The sequence below is a fragment of the Sapajus apella genome, unplaced genomic scaffold, assembly GCF_009761245.1.
Source record: "Sapajus apella isolate SASKATOON/1434 unplaced genomic scaffold, GSC_monkey_1.0 scaffold68, whole genome shotgun sequence".
Classification (NCBI taxonomy): domain Eukaryota; kingdom Metazoa; phylum Chordata; class Mammalia; order Primates; family Cebidae; genus Sapajus; species Sapajus apella.
In genome coordinates, this window is record NW_022437008.1 from 2,076,620 (window position 1) to 2,093,519 (window position 16,900).

The 16,900-nt window shown below is 43.5% G+C and overlaps 1 protein-coding gene across 2 annotated transcripts in view; it reads left to right on the top strand.

Moving 5' to 3' along the window:
• LOC116530635 (galectin-10-like) overlaps positions 1-16,900 on the top strand; it is a 61,818-nt gene continuing 44,918 nt past the window's right edge. The window contains exons 1-4 of one of the 2 annotated variants that reach the window (XM_032248795.1): positions 1-477; positions 2,451-2,527; positions 3,013-3,223; positions 4,999-5,265. In XM_032248795.1, coding sequence (XP_032104686.1) covers positions 463-477; positions 2,451-2,527; positions 3,013-3,223; positions 4,999-5,121 — 426 coding nt within the window. In that variant the 5' untranslated portion in view covers positions 1-462 and the 3' untranslated portion in view covers positions 5,122-5,265. Of the gene's footprint in view, positions 478-2,450; positions 2,528-3,012; positions 3,224-4,998; positions 5,266-16,900 lie in introns of those variants that run through there. The other variant, XM_032248794.1, reaches the window with a different exon arrangement.

Here is a 16,900-nt window from a genome sequence, read left to right on the forward strand (position 1 = left end):
AGGAAAAGTCATGTCACAGAGGAGGAGCTATAGGCTTAAATAATGGACAGGGCAGTCAGTACTCTTCTGAGTGTAAATCTTGGTCAGAGGTGGATGCAATGCAAACCATTTTACCAGAAAATACAACGTCATAACTTCATGAGAAGCATGGAGGCTGAGCTGCACAACTCCTCACCGTCACTCCAGCATTCTCACCTGTGCATTTCTCTGGTGATTCCCTGCCCCCTGGCATACCCCTTACTGTCATTTCTGCTGCATCACAGTCACAGGCCTGAAACTGAAACTGAGTCTATTTCTGTCACCACCTCCCCTCACACTTCTGGGAAATCATGCTAGGAGGGGCTTGGAAACAGAAACAAAGCCAGGGAGCAGGGCCAACATGGAACATTTAAGTGCTGCAAATCAGAGACTCACACAAAAGACCAGATACTCTTTCAAAGAGCTACACAGAGGAAGACAACAATGTCACTGCTACATGTAAGTCAAAAGGCCCAGCCTTCAATAACCTCAATTTATATAAAGCAAGAAAGAACCAGTGGTGATTTCATGAGATGAAAGTAGGAGAATTTCTATTGTGAACACGTTACTGAGAGTTGTGAAAGTGTGAAGGAGAGACCCTGTGGCTGTGGTATTTGAGATGCTGGTGGGGTGTTGGGTGTGGACCCTGGACCAGTGTAACCCTCTGTGAGTGTGTGGTGGTGTCTGATGAGAGTGAACTCTGCTGTGATGATGTGACTTTAGGTAAGAGGTGGACGGCTAACCAGGGTGGGTGGGTGTGTGCCTGAGTATAAAGGGGTGACTGTGTTTTGTCTTCATGACTGTGATATGAGTGTGTGTGTGAGCACAGCTTGACCAGTGTGTGAGCATCTTTATATGCACAGTAAGCAGATGTGTGTGACTCAGTGAGCTGCATGGCTCTGTGTGACTGTGGGTGTATATGCTGGGATGTGACTAGGTGTTGAATTAGGAGCGTGCAAGTGTCCTTCTGAGCACGTAAAAGTTTCTCCCAACATAGCAGTGCCTCTGATGAAGCAGCTAGGCACTTCCCATGTGTGTCAATGTGGATCCCGGGTGACAGAACTGGTGGGGATATTGTGGACCATGAGATATTGAGGAGTCACCTCTGAGCAGAATGCATGAATCCTCAGGTGCCTCTTTTCAAGCAGAGTTAGGGAAAAGAAACACAGACTATGGGGCTGATGGTTCCTCAGGTGGGACCTGCTCAGAAAGACCACCTACTCCTGCCTGCAGCCTCTGGTCTCTCTGTCTCCCAGCCTGTCCATCCCATTGTGGGAGAAGAGGGTGAACAGATCCTGGCTCACCAGGGAAGGCCACTGGGGGATGTGGTTTCAGGGACTGAGTCTCCCCAAATAGAGAAGAAACCAGTGTATCCTCAGTTCATACAGAACTTACAGTGCATATTAATCAACAACTTGCCAGGGTTTGTGGCTCATGCCTCTAATGCCAGTGGTTGGGGAGGCCGAGGTGGATGAATCGCTTGCGGTGAGGAGTTCCAGACCAGCCTGGGCAACATAGTGAGAGCCTGTCTCTACCAGAAATTTAAAGATTAGCCAAGCATGTTGGTGAGCACCTTCATTCAGGAGGTTTTGGCAGGAGGATCACTTCAGTCCAGGAGTTTGAGGCTACAGTGAGGTGTGACCATGCCACTGCACCCCAGGCTGGGTGACAGAGTAAGATTCTGTATCAAAAAACCCCAAACCCCAAACAGAGAAATAAAATCTCCCAATATTTAGATTACCTCCCATCGCTTCCCTGGCCCACACACTTCATGTGTGCAAGTCCCGGGGCTGTGCTGTTACCAACGTGGCCCCTTCTGGGAAGGACATCCATTGCCCTCAATAACTGTGATGCATGTGCATCCCACACGCAGGGTTTCCTGTTCTTTCATTTTCTTCTCTCTTTCAACAACTGTTTTTCTTACTGGATCGAATCTCCTTACTGTTACATCTTCACATCTTGTTTTCACAGTCTCAGGGTTGAAAATGATCACAGGTCAGTGTTCCAAAAGGAACCTCCCTGTTCTACTGGGTAACTCCCAACAGGCCCCATACATGGCAGAGATTAGGATAAAACTGTCACATATATTAATTTATTGATTACTGGGAAAACCCTACAAAGCAGAAATCTTTACTTATTCTTCTGATCCTGGGGAAATTGAGGTAGGGAGCATTCAAGTAATGGATGTACGATGGAACTGCTAGTAAGAGGCAGAATGAGGACCAGAATCCAGGCAGCCTGGCTCCTGAACCCTTGCTCTTACCTATGGGTCCCGCATTTCTTCAGGAATATGATGACCTGACTGTGCCAGCGTGGGTGGGAGGCCTAAGTTTTCTCTTTGACTTCTAACCTCCTGCACCATGACGATCTGTTACAGGAGGGGATGCCACACCTGGTTCTGCCCCTCTCATCCACTGTAAATTTCTTGGCAGGTGCCATACACACAGTCTGTGTCATTGTCTGTTGGTTCTTGTGTGACGATCAAAGCGAAACCGATCATCTCTTTCATGTGAGTTCTCCATGGTCCATGGCAGGGGGTGGAGGAGAAGGGAGAATATTTGCTAAAGGGCTGACCTCGTGTGAGTGATGCGGAAATGTCTAGCTGGCAGGATGGAGGCACCGTGCAGGTGCAGGTCCTGGAGACCCTGCAGCGCCTGGCATGAGACCTGCAGTGGCTGCACTGTGGGCCAGTCATGGGGCCTAGGGGAGGACACTCCGGGCATTGGGACTGTGGCTCTTTATCAACAGACATAGACGTTTCATGAAATTGACAACTCATAGGCCCAGGTTAGTGCCTGTGGCTGAGTTTACATCTTGGGATGAGGGAGCTCTTAAGAGCAGGAGGAGCTGAAGCAGCTCTGCAGGGAGGAGGCCTGCAGTGTCGGCAGGAAGTCCTGTCTGCCCTGGGAAAGCGGGGAAGGGATTTGTGTGTGTGTCCAGTGTGTGCCCCACAAGGGAAGGACCTGCCCAACACCCTGTGTGCTTTAACCTCAGCAAGGATCCGCAGCTGCAGGTGGATTTCCACACTGAGACGAATGAGCACTCAGACATTGCCTTCCATTTCCGAGTGTACTTTGGCCAACGGGTGGTCATGAACAGTCGTGTGCGTGGGGCCTGGCAGCATGAGGTGACATGCCACAATATGCCCTTTGAGGATGGCAAACCGTTTGACCTGTGCATCTCCCTGCAGGACAATGAGTACCAGGTGAGCACCCCAGGAGCTCCCAGCACCCGGCCTCCATGGCTCCCAGAGCAGTAGGCAGCTCTTTTTGAGCTGGTCCCATCAGTGCCTTGGGGCCCACCTCCCATAACTGCTCCTGCCCCAGGCTTTTCCTCACAGAGCACCCTCTGCTTGCACTGCCACCCTCAGCTCTTATTCCAAATCTGACCAGGGTCAAGGCTGGCTCACCTGCCATGTTCCCCAACGTGGTGAATCTTATCTGTCTTCACCCATAGTTCTCATTTTCACTTATGGTCTTGCTTACATTTTCATTTGGCCAAATGGATAAAATAGGCATATGAATAAGGCTGTTTCATCATCCACAATTGAGTCTCTCAGTCCTGAACCCCAATCCCACCTGCAGAACAACAGTATTAGTGGTTTCTCTACACAAATTCCTGAGACAATCTATGCTTATGGACCCATATAGATCTGTGGTTTCATTTCTTTTTAAACCAATGCTGTTTTAAGTTTCTCTGCACACTACACTTTAGAAACCGGGGTGGATTTGTTGTCAAATAATATATATTGGAGCAATCATCCATTTGTGGTGCTGGCCCAGTTTTTCAACATTGTACAATATTCCTGTAGAAGAGTTACCCAGAATTATTCAACTTGATGCTTTTGATGAGCATTACGCTATTTTCAGTATTTTGGTCTCACAAATGAATCTTTCTAATGTACTTTTTGTCATAATAAACCTCCCAATTTCTACATTGGAGGATAGTTACAAAGAAATAAAATAGGTCAAAATTGTGTCATTTTAAATTTTATAAAGTTTTTTTTTTTTTTTTTGGAGACAGAGTTTCGCTCTTGTTACCCAGGCTGCAATGGCGCGATCTCGGCTCACCGCAACCTCCGCCTCCTGGGTTCAGGCAATTCTCCTGCCTCAGCCTCCTGAGTGGCTGGGATTACAGGCACGCACCACCATGCCCAGCTAATTTTTTGTATTTTTTTTTAGTAGAGACGGGGTTTCACCATGTTGACCAGGATGGTCTCGATCTCTTGACCTCGTGATCCACCCGCCTCGGTCTCCCAAAGTGCTGGGATTATAGGCGTGAGCCACCGTAAATTTTATAAATTAACACCTAAAAGGTGACTGTCTCTATAGTTTTAGTAATAAATAAATATTTTCAACCTCCCCAACCTTTTCAAATGGATAGACCCAAAGATTAACATTTTGTTAATATTTAAGTGAGATAACTTTTTCACATGCCTATCAGCTGTTCAGAATAATACCCTGTGTTTGGCAACACCTGTTTTGTTCCTCCTCTCTGAAGACATTTGGATTTTATTCTTTGCCACCATCATCACAGCTCTGGGTAACTCCAAAGAGAAACTGGGCCATCAGCAGTCATAGGGAATGGGAGTTATAGTTTGTGGAACTGAAATGCATGCACTCAATGAACATGGTCCAGCACTAACCCCATGGCAGGCCCTGTGCAAAATGCAGGGATTGACGTTCATGAGAGACAGTCCCTTGCCATGGGGATCTTCCAGGTGAGAGGAGAGGCTGAGCAAACAGGTTCTGTGATACACAGAGTGGAAAACCCTCCCTGGAAAAATGAGAGAAAACATTGGAAATAAAATGAGCAACTGTCTGAAATAGGCACAAAGGCAGTCTGCAGACAGAAGTGTGTCTACTGGGTTCTGATGTATAATTAGGAGTTTTCTGGTTAGATGCTGTAGGCACTAGGGCTGAGTGGAGATGAGTTCATTTACTGGCATGCTGTATTTTTAATGCGTTTTTCCTCTTGTAGGTACTGGTAAATGGCAAACACAGTTACAGCTTTCCTCATCGATTCCCACCATATTATGTGAAGATGGTGCAAGTATGGCGGGATATCTCCCTGACTTCCATCTGTGTCTGCAATTCAGGGTGATGTACACACTCCTTGTTGTTGGGGAACAACAGAAACTCCTCATTTCTTTGTGACCATGGAATTCCCAGAGCCTGCAAACAGAATGATCTCTCCTTATGCCTTCCCCTACCCTTGGTCATTAAAACTTCACCAAATTTTTCATCATCTGGTTTTTATTTCAATGGGGAAAAAGACAAAGTGGCACAAGGCCACAAGAGACATAATCAGTGTCACAAGGCCACTGGAGTGTCTGAGATGACAAAACGAACATCTTCTACCACCCATAATTTATATCAGACACTATAAACCAAAATTCTTCCTTCATCTTAGATGACTCATTGCAGTGACGTGTTAGGTATCTGTTTACAACAACACAGGCATAATTGGTTTTAGGGAGAAACTTCATAATTTGAGAAACTTCAAGTGAAATATCTTAATTCTTCACTCATTCTAAGAATATTTCTTGTGTCTCAAAGCTGCTTGGATTTGTGTGGGATGCACTGAAGGAATTAAAAGAAAAAGTTGAGAAAGTTTACATCGGAAGTTGGGCCCTTACCATAATCCCCATACAAAACTTAACTCAAAATATTTCACACAATAAATGTAAGATCTATAACTTTCATATTTTTAGAAAAACCATAGAAGAACCATAGAAGAATATTACATGACATGGGATCTTGAAATGATTTCTTGAATACGACACCAAAAGCACAAGAAACGAAACAACAGATAATATGAATTTCATCAAAATTTAAATCTTTGGATAGGCTTTGCAAGATGGCAGAATAAAGGGCTTCACCAATCTCACCCACATCCCTGAAGGATGTGAATTTAACATGTATCTATGCAGGAAAACACCTCCATATGAATCAAAAACTAGCTGAGTCCTCAGAGATACCTGGTTTTAACTCTATATCACTGAAAGAGGCACTGAAGAGATAGGAAAAACAGTCTTGAATTGCCAATGCCACTCCTTCATCTGGACAGCAGTGGTGTGGTGCAGAGTCTCTGGGTACTGAGGGAGGGAGAGCACAGCAATTGTGAGGCATTGGAGTCACTGCTGTCCTGTTAGAGAGGAAGAGAAAATTAGATCAAGCTCAGCTGACACACACCAATGAAGGGAGCATTTAAGCCAGCCCTAGCCAGAGGAAGGAAGATCCCTGATCTTAGCGATTGGAAGTTGACTTCCTGCAAACCTTACCAGTAAGGGCTGCTGTGGGTTTCCAAGTAGCCTTGAAAGGCAGTCGAGGCCATAAGGACAGAATCTCTTAGGTGAGTCTTGGGGATGAACTCAGGCCAGAGACAATGGACTGGGCAAGAGGGTGTCTGGTGACCTGCTGAGACGGCAGCTTGGGTGACTAATGGAGTGCTGGCAGTACCTCTCCCCTAACTCCAGGATGCACAGCCTGTGGCTCCAAAAGAGACCCCTTCCTTTCACTTGAGGAGCAGAGAGGAGAGAGGAGAGTGGGGAAGACTTTATTTTACATCTTGGATATCAGCTCAGCCACAGCAGGATAGCGTGCCAGTCAGAGTCATGAGGCCCCCATTCCAGGCCCTAGTTCCCACATGATCTTTCTAGACACAGCCTGGACCAGAAGGGAACGTGCTGCTTTGAAGGGAAGGATCCATTCCTGGAAGCATTTATCACCTGCTAATGAAGAGCCCTTTGGCTCTGAATAGCCACCAGCAATACCCAGGTACTATGCTGAGGGCCTTGGATGAGTCTCTGAGATCTGCTGGCTTCTGATGTGACTCAGCACATTACCAGCTGTGGTGGCTATGAGGCAAAACTCTTTCTCCTTGGTAAAAGTAGAGAAAAAGCTAAAAGGGACTCTGCCTTGCACCTTAGGTACCAGCATGGCCAGAAGGGAGTAGAGCACCAGGCAGGCTCTTGGGGTTCCTAATGACATCTATTTACCTGCTCTGGGCCAGAGGGGAGTTCACTCCCCTGTGGGGTGAGTCCAAGGCCAGGCAGCATTCACTGTAAGTTGACTTAAGTGCCCTTGGGCCTTAAGGGAACATCTGTGGTAGTCTGGTAGTACTCTCTATGGTGGTGGTGGCTATGGGGTGACCACTGCCTTTGGAAATGAGGGGGGAGAGTAGAAAGGACTGAATCTTGGGGTTTGAGTATATAATAAAACACCACGAAGACCTCTAAGGTTTTTTACTTTAGTCCTTGACTTCCAGGTGGCACCTCTGGACCCACCCCAGGCCTGGGGGAACTCACCACCCTGAAGGGAAGCACACAGAAGTGGCTGGCTTTGCTGTATGCTGCTTCTAGAGCCTTAGGGCTGTGTGTCTTGAGTAAACCTAGGCTGTAACCAGGTATTGTTTACAGCAGGCAGTGCTATGCTTGCTTTAGGTAAGATCCAGTCATGGTGGTGGTGGCCACAATGGTGCTTGTGTCACTCCATCCCCAGCTTTAGGTGTCTCAGAAGACACACACACACACACACACACACACACACACACACACACACACACGCTGTATGTTTGGGAGAAAGAAAGGGAAAAGAAAAAGAAGCTCTGCCTTGTAATCCAGAGAATTTTCCTATTAGATCACAACACTTGAGTCCTTTTGAATACCTGAAAGTCTTCCCCAAAAGGACAGGTACAAAGAAGCCCAGACAGTGAAGACCACAATAAATACCTAACTATTTAATTCTCAGACACTGAAGGACATCTGCTAGTGTCAACAACATCCAGTAAAGCATATACACTAAGTAACACTGCACCAGGGAGAAACAGAGATAAGTGACCTTTCAGACCGAAAATTTAAATTAGTGATGTTAAGAAAACTCAAAGAAATTTAAGATAACACAGAGAAGGAATTCAGAATTTTATTAGATAAGTTTAACAAAGAGGTTGAAATAATTAAAAGGAATCCAATAGAAATTCGGGAGCTGCAAAATGCAGCTATAAAAAGGAATGAGATCATGTCCTTTGCAGGGACATGGATAGAGCTGAAAGACATTATTCTCAGCAAACTAGTACAGGAACAGAAAACCAAACAATGCATGTTCTCATTCCTAAGTGGGAGCTGAACAGTGAGAACACATAGACGCAGGGAGGGGAACAACACACACTGTGGCCTGTTGGAAGGGCAAAGGGAAGGGGAGCATCAGGACAAATAGCTAATGCATGTGGGGCTTAATACCTAGGTGACAGGTTGATAGGTGCAGCAAACCACTATGGCACATGTTTACCTATGTAACAAATGAGCACATTCTGCACACGTATCTCAGAACTTAAAGTAAAACAAAATAAAAAAAATGCAATTGGCATACTGAAGAATGCATCAGTAAAACAAAATTAAAAAATGCAATTGGCATACTGAAGAATGCATCAGTCTTTAACAGCAGAACTGATCAGGCTGAAGAAAATATTACTGAGCTTGAAGACAGGCTATTTGAAAATACACAGCCAGAGGAGACAAAAGAAGAACGGATAAAAAAACAACAAAGCAACAAAACATGACTATAGGATCTAGAAAACAACTTCCAAAGCACAAACCTAAGAATTATTGTCCTTAAGGAAGAAGTAGAGAAAGAAATAGTGGTACTCAAAGGGATAACAGAAAACTTCCCAAACTAACAAAAGGAGATCAACATCCAAGCACAAGCAGGTTATAGAACACCAGGCTGACTGAAACCGAAGAAGACTACCTCAAGCCATTTAGTAATCAAAATTTTAAAGGTCAAGGGCAAAGAAAAGATCCTAAAAGCCCGAGAGAAAAAAAAATAGCACACAATGCACCTGCAATACATCTGTCAGCAGACTTTTTAGTGGAAACACACAGAATATTGCAACACTGTAACTGTGGTGTGTGAACTACTCATATCCTAAATAGAAAGATGAAACAATGAACCAATACAAATAATAAATACAACTTTTGAAGATATAGACAGCACGATAAGATATAAGTAGAAACAAAAAGTTAAACATCAGGGGGAATGAAGTTAAGTTGTAGAGTTTCTATGAGTTTTCCTTTTGCTTGTTTGTTTACGTAAGCAGTGCCAAGTAGTTATCTGGTTAAAATAATGAGTTATAAGATAGTATTTGCAAGCCTTATGGTCACCTTGAACCACAAAATATATAATAGATGCACAAAAATAAAAAACAAGAAACTAAACTATATCACCAGATGAAATCATCTTTAGTAAGGGAAGATAGGAAGGAACAAAAGAAGAGAAGACCAAAATACAACCAGACATCAAATAACAAAATAGCAGGACTAAGTCTTTACTTACTTACTTATTAATGATAACATTAAATGTAAATGAACTAGACTCTCCAATCAAAATACATAGAGTGTCTGAATGGATGAAGAAACAAGAGCAATTGATCTGTTGCCTACAAGAAACACACTTCACCTATAAAAGCACACATAGACTGAAAAGAAAATAGAAAAAGATATTGCATGCCACTGGAAATGAAACAAGAACAGGAGTAGCTATACTTATATTGGACAAAAATACATTTTGAGAGAAAAACTCAGACAATAAGATTAATATATAACGATAAAGGCATCAATTCAGCAAGAGGATATAATAATGTATGTGCACCCAACACTGGAGCACCCAGGTATATAAAGTATTATTAGAGCTAAAGAGAGAAACAGGCCTTAATACAATAATAACTACAGATTTCTACATTTCACTTTCAGCATTGGACAGATCTTCCAGACAGAACATAAACAAAGAAACTTAATCCATTCAAGAAAGGGCAATCACTGTGTGTTTGTCTAAGAGGGCCAACACGTGGGACTATGCAAATTATTCAAATGCAGTAGCCACCACCCAAGGGAAAAGTCTATATGAAATTAAAGTCATTTACTGCTCAGTAAGCCATGGGTTCAAGGATTCTTTTCATCCACTCAGAGCAAGAATTGCTTAATTCCACAAAAAATGAATTCCATACAGGTGATGAGGCCTATGATCTATTATCAAAATAGAGAAGTGAACAACACTGAGACCAGAAAGGTGTAAGAAGGAGAGTGTATTTAAACCAAACCCAAGACTGTCCAGTGAGAGGAGGGAATTTGATTACATATGGGAATGAAACATGGAAGAAAGGCATGAAGAGTAGAACTTACTGTGTGTTGGCACCTGAAGGTATCCAGATGTTTGGTTAAATGAGAGTAAGGAAAGGGGCATACCCATGAGTAAGGCTGGGGGTGAACAAGCTGTGGCAATGAACATGTGGAAAGAAGATAAGGATAATCGAAGTGATGCCTGAGATGGGCCATGTGGAAAAATGCGCTATTTGACAGGACCTTCTTCAAACATCCTTCATTAGTTTGTACGTAACATGTTGTTTCTCCTAAGTGGTCCTCCAGATTTGCTATGAAGCAGATGATCACAGTTCTTGAGAAGTAAAAAGGACTGTCATTCTGCCATCTTGGTAGAAACTCCAAGAAGCTGAGAATAGAGGGTGGAGCCAATTGCTGCAGATAAACATTCCCAGAGAAAATAAAAATTGGTGTCTGGCTGGTTTAAGCAATAATATGGCCCCGTGACTACTGTCTATTTTCTTTTGCCCCTCTTCAAATAATTCTTTTTCTTATTTTCTTATCCTTTTGATGTAAAATTCTTTTTCTTCTCTTTTTCAAACAATGCTTAAAATACATGTGTGAATTGCATTCTTCTGATGTGTGTTTCAGTATTGCATGTTTGATGTGTATAGCATCAATAATTTGACCCATTAGTGCATATGTTCAGAGAAAGTACACCTGGTAATTTGTAGTCACCTCATGGACACCAGGTCCTGATTAGATGATAAGACACTGGACTTCACTCTAAGCCTTTTCCTATAATGGTATTGCTTTCCATAGTTGTTTACAGGGTTACTGCTCTTGGTATGTGAATAGTATGTAAGCCAGTGAAGACTGAGTGGAACTTCGTTCCAAAAACGACCCCATTATGACAAATAATCAAAACAACCACAGCTTGTGGAGCCCCCTTCCCTTGATTTGGGCTGCCCGTGTGACTCATCTTGATCAATATAATGTCATAGAAGTGACACTGTCCAATTTTCAAAGCCAAGACCTATGATGCCTTGCACCTTCTTTGTGGGTTTTTTGAAAGCCTTTCTTTGGTGGAAGACAGTCATCATCGATTAAGTCCAACAACTATGAGGTCTTCATGATTTCAGAAAATTCAAGGCACTAATGTGGAGGGGAGACAGGGAAGAAGATGACCAGCCAGCCCCCAGGTGTTACCCAACCTCAGTGTCAAGTGAAACCTGAGTGAAGAATCCTCTAGGACCCCAGCCTGTAGATCCTTCAGAAAATGTGACTCTCACCACATGACCTACCACCCACATGCGTCAGTAAACCTGCAAAGCTGGGAGAGATCAGAATACATGATTGCTTTATGAAAATATGTGTTGGGAAGGTTTCCTATGCTGTAATGCCAACTGTAGCAGCAGAAAAGCAGGGGTCAGCTCACTGTGTCCATGTGAATGAATTGTGTTCATTCCAGCAATAAACTATATATTTTCTGATCTACAACTGATAGTTTATCTCTAAAAAGGAGTACCTCTAAAAGGCAGTATCTCTAAAAAGGAGTCCCAGGGTTTTGCCCACATAGAATGGAAAAATCTGGCAGTTCTTTTTAAATATGACAAAAGGTGTTTCTTTGAGGAAATCTTTGAACTCCTCTGATTCTCTATGTTTTGGATTGAAATTTTCAAGTACAGGCCAAGCACAGCGGCTCACATTTGTAATGCCAGCAACTTGGGAGGGTGACGTGAGTGGATTGCTCAACCTCAGGAGTTTGACACCAGCTTGGGCAACCTGGCAAACCTCTATCTGTATAAAAAATTAGCTGGGCATGGTGGTGAACACCTGTAGTCTCAGCTATTTGGCAGAATGAGGCAGGATAATTTTTTGAGCTCAGGAGGTCGAGGCTGCAGTGAGCCTTAATAGTACCAGTGCACTCCAGCCTGAATGACAGAGTAAAACCTTATCTCAAAAAACAACAGTGACAAAATTTCAGGTACAGATTTGGTCACTTTTTCCTGCAGTTTCTTCAGTATATCCTGCACAAAGTCAGGCACAGTATTCAGACACAATAAACATCCTTAGAATGAGTGAAGAATTAAGATATTTCAACTGACTTTCCTCAAATTGCAAAGTTTCTCCCCAAAGCCAATTATGCCTGTGTGGTTGTAAACAGCTACCTAACATTTCACTGCAGTGAGTCATTTAAAATGAAGGAATAATTTTGGTTCCGAGTGTCTGAGGTAAATTATGGGCCGCAGAGGGCGTTGTCAATATGTCATCTCAGATATTCCAGTGGCCTTGTGACTCACTTATTGTGTCACTTGTGTCCTTGTTTCACTTTGACCTTTTCCCCATTAAAAATATAGCCAAATCTTTGAAAATTTGGTGGTTTTAGTGACCAAGTATAGAGGAAGGGGTAAGAAGTGATCATTCTGTTACCAGGCTCTGAGAATGCCATGGTCACACAGGAATAGGGATTCCTCAACAACAGGGAGTGTGGTCATCTTCCTCCATCGAGACACACACTGAGGTCACAGAGACATCTCTACACACTCGCAGCATCCTCACACAACATAGTGGGAGTAGATGGGCAAAGCTGTAACAGTATTTGTTATTTACCATTACCTGTAAGAAAAAAATGCATCAGAAATACAGTATGCCACCGAACAAGCTTTAAGCATCATCTCCACTCTGCCCTGGTTCTTACAGCACTCAACCAGAAAACTCCTAATTATACATCAGAACCCAGTAGACACACTTCTGTCTACAGACTACCTTTGTGCCTATTTCAGCCAGTTGCTCATTTTATTTCCAATATTTTCTCTCATTCTTCCAGGGAGGTTTTGCCACTCTGTGTATCACAGAACCTGTCTGCTGAGTCTCTCCTATCACCTGAAATATTCCCATGGCCAGGGACGGTCTCTTATGAACGTCAATCCCTGCATCTTGCACAGGGCCTGCCATGGGGTTAGTGCTGGACAGTGTTCACTGAATGCATACATTTCAGTTCCACAGACTATAACTCCCATTCACTATGACTGCTGATGGCCCAGTTTCTCTTTGGAGTTGCTCAGAGCTGTAATGGTGGGGGCAAAGAAGGAAATGTAAATGTCTTCAGAGAGGAGGAACAAAACAGGTGTTGCCAAACATAGGATATTTTTCCGAACAACTGATAGGTGTATGAAAAAGATCTCTCATCTAAATATGAACAAAATGTTAATCTTTGGGTCTACTTAATGGAAAAGATTTGGAAGGTTGGAAATATTTATTTATTTATTACTAAAGCTCTAGAGACAGTCACCTTTTTAGGTGTTAATTTACGAAATGTAAAATGTACACAATTTTGAACCAGTTATTTCATTTTTTGTACTTATCTTCCAATATAGAAACTGGGAGGTTACTTATGACAAAGGGTAGATTAGAAAGCTTTATTTGTGAGAGCAAAATACTGGAAACAGCCTGATGCCCATTAAAAGCATCAAGTTCAGTAATTTTGGGTAACTCTTCTACAGGAATATTGTACAATGTTGAAAAATTGAGGCAGCACCATGGATGGATGATTGCTCCAATATACAGTGTTTAACAAAATAAATCCACCCCAGTTCCTAAAGTGTAATGTGTAGAGAAACTTAAAACAGCATTGGTTTAAAAAGAAATGAAACCATAGATCTGTACGTGTCCATAGCATAGATTGTATCTGGAATTTGAGTAGAAAACTAGTATACTGTTGTTCTGGGGAACAGGATTGGGGTTCAAAACTGAGAGGAAGGCTAAATTTTGGACTGATAAAACAACTTTATTCATATGCATATTTTATCTATTTGTCTGAATGCAAATGAAGTAACAGCATACATGGAAATGGGAACTATGGGTGAAGACAGAGGAGATTCTTCAGCTTTGGGAAAATGGCAGGTGAGCCAACCTTGACCCTGGTCAGATTTGGAATAAGAGCTGAGGGTGGCAGCGCAAGCAGAGAGTGCTCTGTAGGAAAAGCCTGGGGCAGGAGCAGTTATGGGAGATGGGTCCTGAGGGACCAGTGGGGCCAGCTAAGGAAGAGCTGCCTCCTGCTCTGGGAGCCCATGGAGGCTGGGTGCTGGGAGCTCCTGGGTTGCTCACCTGGTGCTCATTGTCCAGCACAGAGATGTGCAGGTCAAATGGTTTGCCATCCTCAAAGGGTATATTGTGGCATGTCACCTCAGACCACCAGACCCCACACACATCGCTGTTCACAGCCACCCAATGACCAAAGTTCACTTGGAAATGGAAGGTGGTATCTGACTCCTCATTTGTCCCTGTGTGGAAATCTACTTGCAGCTGTGGGTCCTCACTGAGGGCAAAGCACAGAGTGTGTTGGGCAGGTGTCTCCCTTGTGGGACACACACTGGACACACACAAAAATTTCTTCTCTGCTTTCCCCGGGGCAGACAGAAGCCTTCCTGGTGATACTGCAGACCTCATCCATGGGAGGCTCTTCAGCTCCTCCTGTCCATAAGAGCTCCCTCATCCCAAGGCACTGACCTGGGCTTATGAGTTGTTGATTTCATGAAAATTCAATGCTCCTTGATAAAGAGCCACAGTCCCAATGCCCTGAGTGTCCTCCCCTAGGCCCCATGACTGGCTCACAGTGCAGCCACTGCCGGTTTCATGCCAGGCGCTGCAGGGTCTCCAGGACCTGCACCTGCACCTGCATGGTGCCTCCATCCTGCCAACTAGACATTTCTACATCACTCACACATGAGGTCAGCCCTTTAGCAAATATTCTCCCTTCCCCTCCACCCCCTGCCACGTACCATGGACTACTCACACAAAAGAGAGTATTGGTGTCCCTCTGATTCTCACACAAGAGCCAACAGACAAGGACACAGGCCGTGCGTATGGCACCTGCCAGGGCTTTGAGAGTGGGTGAGAAGGGCTGGGCAAGGTGTGGCCTCCCCTCCTGTAACAGATTCCTATGGTGTAGCAGCTTAGAGGTCAATGGACAGACTTTGAGGCTTCTCCCTTCCCGCTCTAGCACAGTCAGGGCCCTGTTTTCCTGAAGAAAAGGGGGACCCACAGGCAAAAGCAAGCATTCAGGAGCCAGGCTGCCTGGATTCCAGTTCTGATTCTGCCTCTTACCAGCAGTGCCATGTTAGATCCATCACTGAAATCTCCACCTCACAGATTCAAGCGATTCTCCTGCCTCAGACTCTCGAGTAGCTGGGACCACAGGCATGTGCCACCATGCCCCGATAATTTTTTGTATTTTTAGTAGAGACGGGGTTTCACTGTGTTAGCCAGGATGGTCTCGATCTCCTAACCTCGTGATCTGCCTGCCTCGGCCTCCCAAAGTGCTGGGATTACAGGCATGAGCCACTGTGCCCGGCCCCATTACCCACTTTTTTATGGGGTTGTTTGTTCTTTACTGTAAAGTTATTAAAGTTTTTTTTAAATAGATGCAAGATATGACTTTTTTCAGAAACATAATTTGTAAATATTTTCTCCCATTCTGTAGGTTGTCTGTTGACTTTGTTGAGAATTTCCATTGCTGTGCAGAAGCTCTTTAGTTTAAATAGATCCATTTGTCAATTTTTGCTTTTCTTGTGATTGCTTTTGGTATCTTTGTCATAAAACTTTTCCCCATTTCTACATTCAGAATGGTATTGCCTAGGGAGTCTTCCAGGGTTTTTTTATAGTCTTGGGTTTTACATTTAAGTCTTTACCCATCTTTAGTTGATTTTTCTATGTAAAGCAAGGAAGGGGTTCAAGTTCAATCAATGCATATGGCTAGCCGGTTAACTCAGAACCATTTCTTGAATAGGAAGTCCTTTCTCCATTGCTTGTTTGGTCATCTTTGTCGAAGATCAGATGGTTGTAGGTGTGTGACCTTATTTCTGGGCTATTAAGTCCCATTGGTCTATATGTCTGTTTTTGTACCAGTACTATACTGTTTGGTTACTGTGGCCCTGTAGTACAGTTTGAAGTTGGATAATGTGATGTTTCCAGCTTTGTAGTTTTTGCTTAGAATTGTCATGGTTATTCAACTTAGTCTTGGTTCCATGTGCATTTGAAAATAGTTTTCTTCTAATTCTGTGAAGGATGTCATTGGTAATTCAATAGGAATAGCATTGAATCTGTACATTTCTTTGGGCGGTATGACTGTTTTAATAAGTCTTGCTATCCATGAGCATGGGCTTTTTCCATCTGTTTGGGTCATCTCTGGTTTTTTAAGCAGTGTTTTGTAATTCTCATTGTAACAATCTTTCACCTCCTGGTTAGCTGTATTCCTAGGTATTTTATTCTTTTTTATGGCAATTGTGAATGGAATTGCATTCCTGATTATGCCCTATGCTTTACTGTTGTTGGCATACAGGAGTTCTAGTGATTTCTGCACACTGATTTTACAAGCCGCAACTTTGTTATAGTTGTTTACCAGCTTAAGGATCATTTCGGCAGAGACTATGAGGTTCTCTAGATATAGAATCATGTCTTCAAACAGGCATGGTTTGACCTGTCTTTCTATTTCAATGCCCTTTCTTTCTTTCTCTTGCCTGACTGCTCTGGCCAGGACTTCCAATAATACTATGTTGCATATGAGAGGGTGTAAGAGAAGGCACTGCAGAAGGTGTGGTTTGAAAATTCAAATTCAATTCATGCTCCATTCATCATAGTTTAAGATACAAAACAAAACATTTCTCTCTTAATTCTGGCCTCTCACTTGCAAATAAGGCCCAGACGCACCAGGGCTCAGCACCACGGACAGCAACACAGAACACACACACACACACACACACACACACACACACACACACACACACA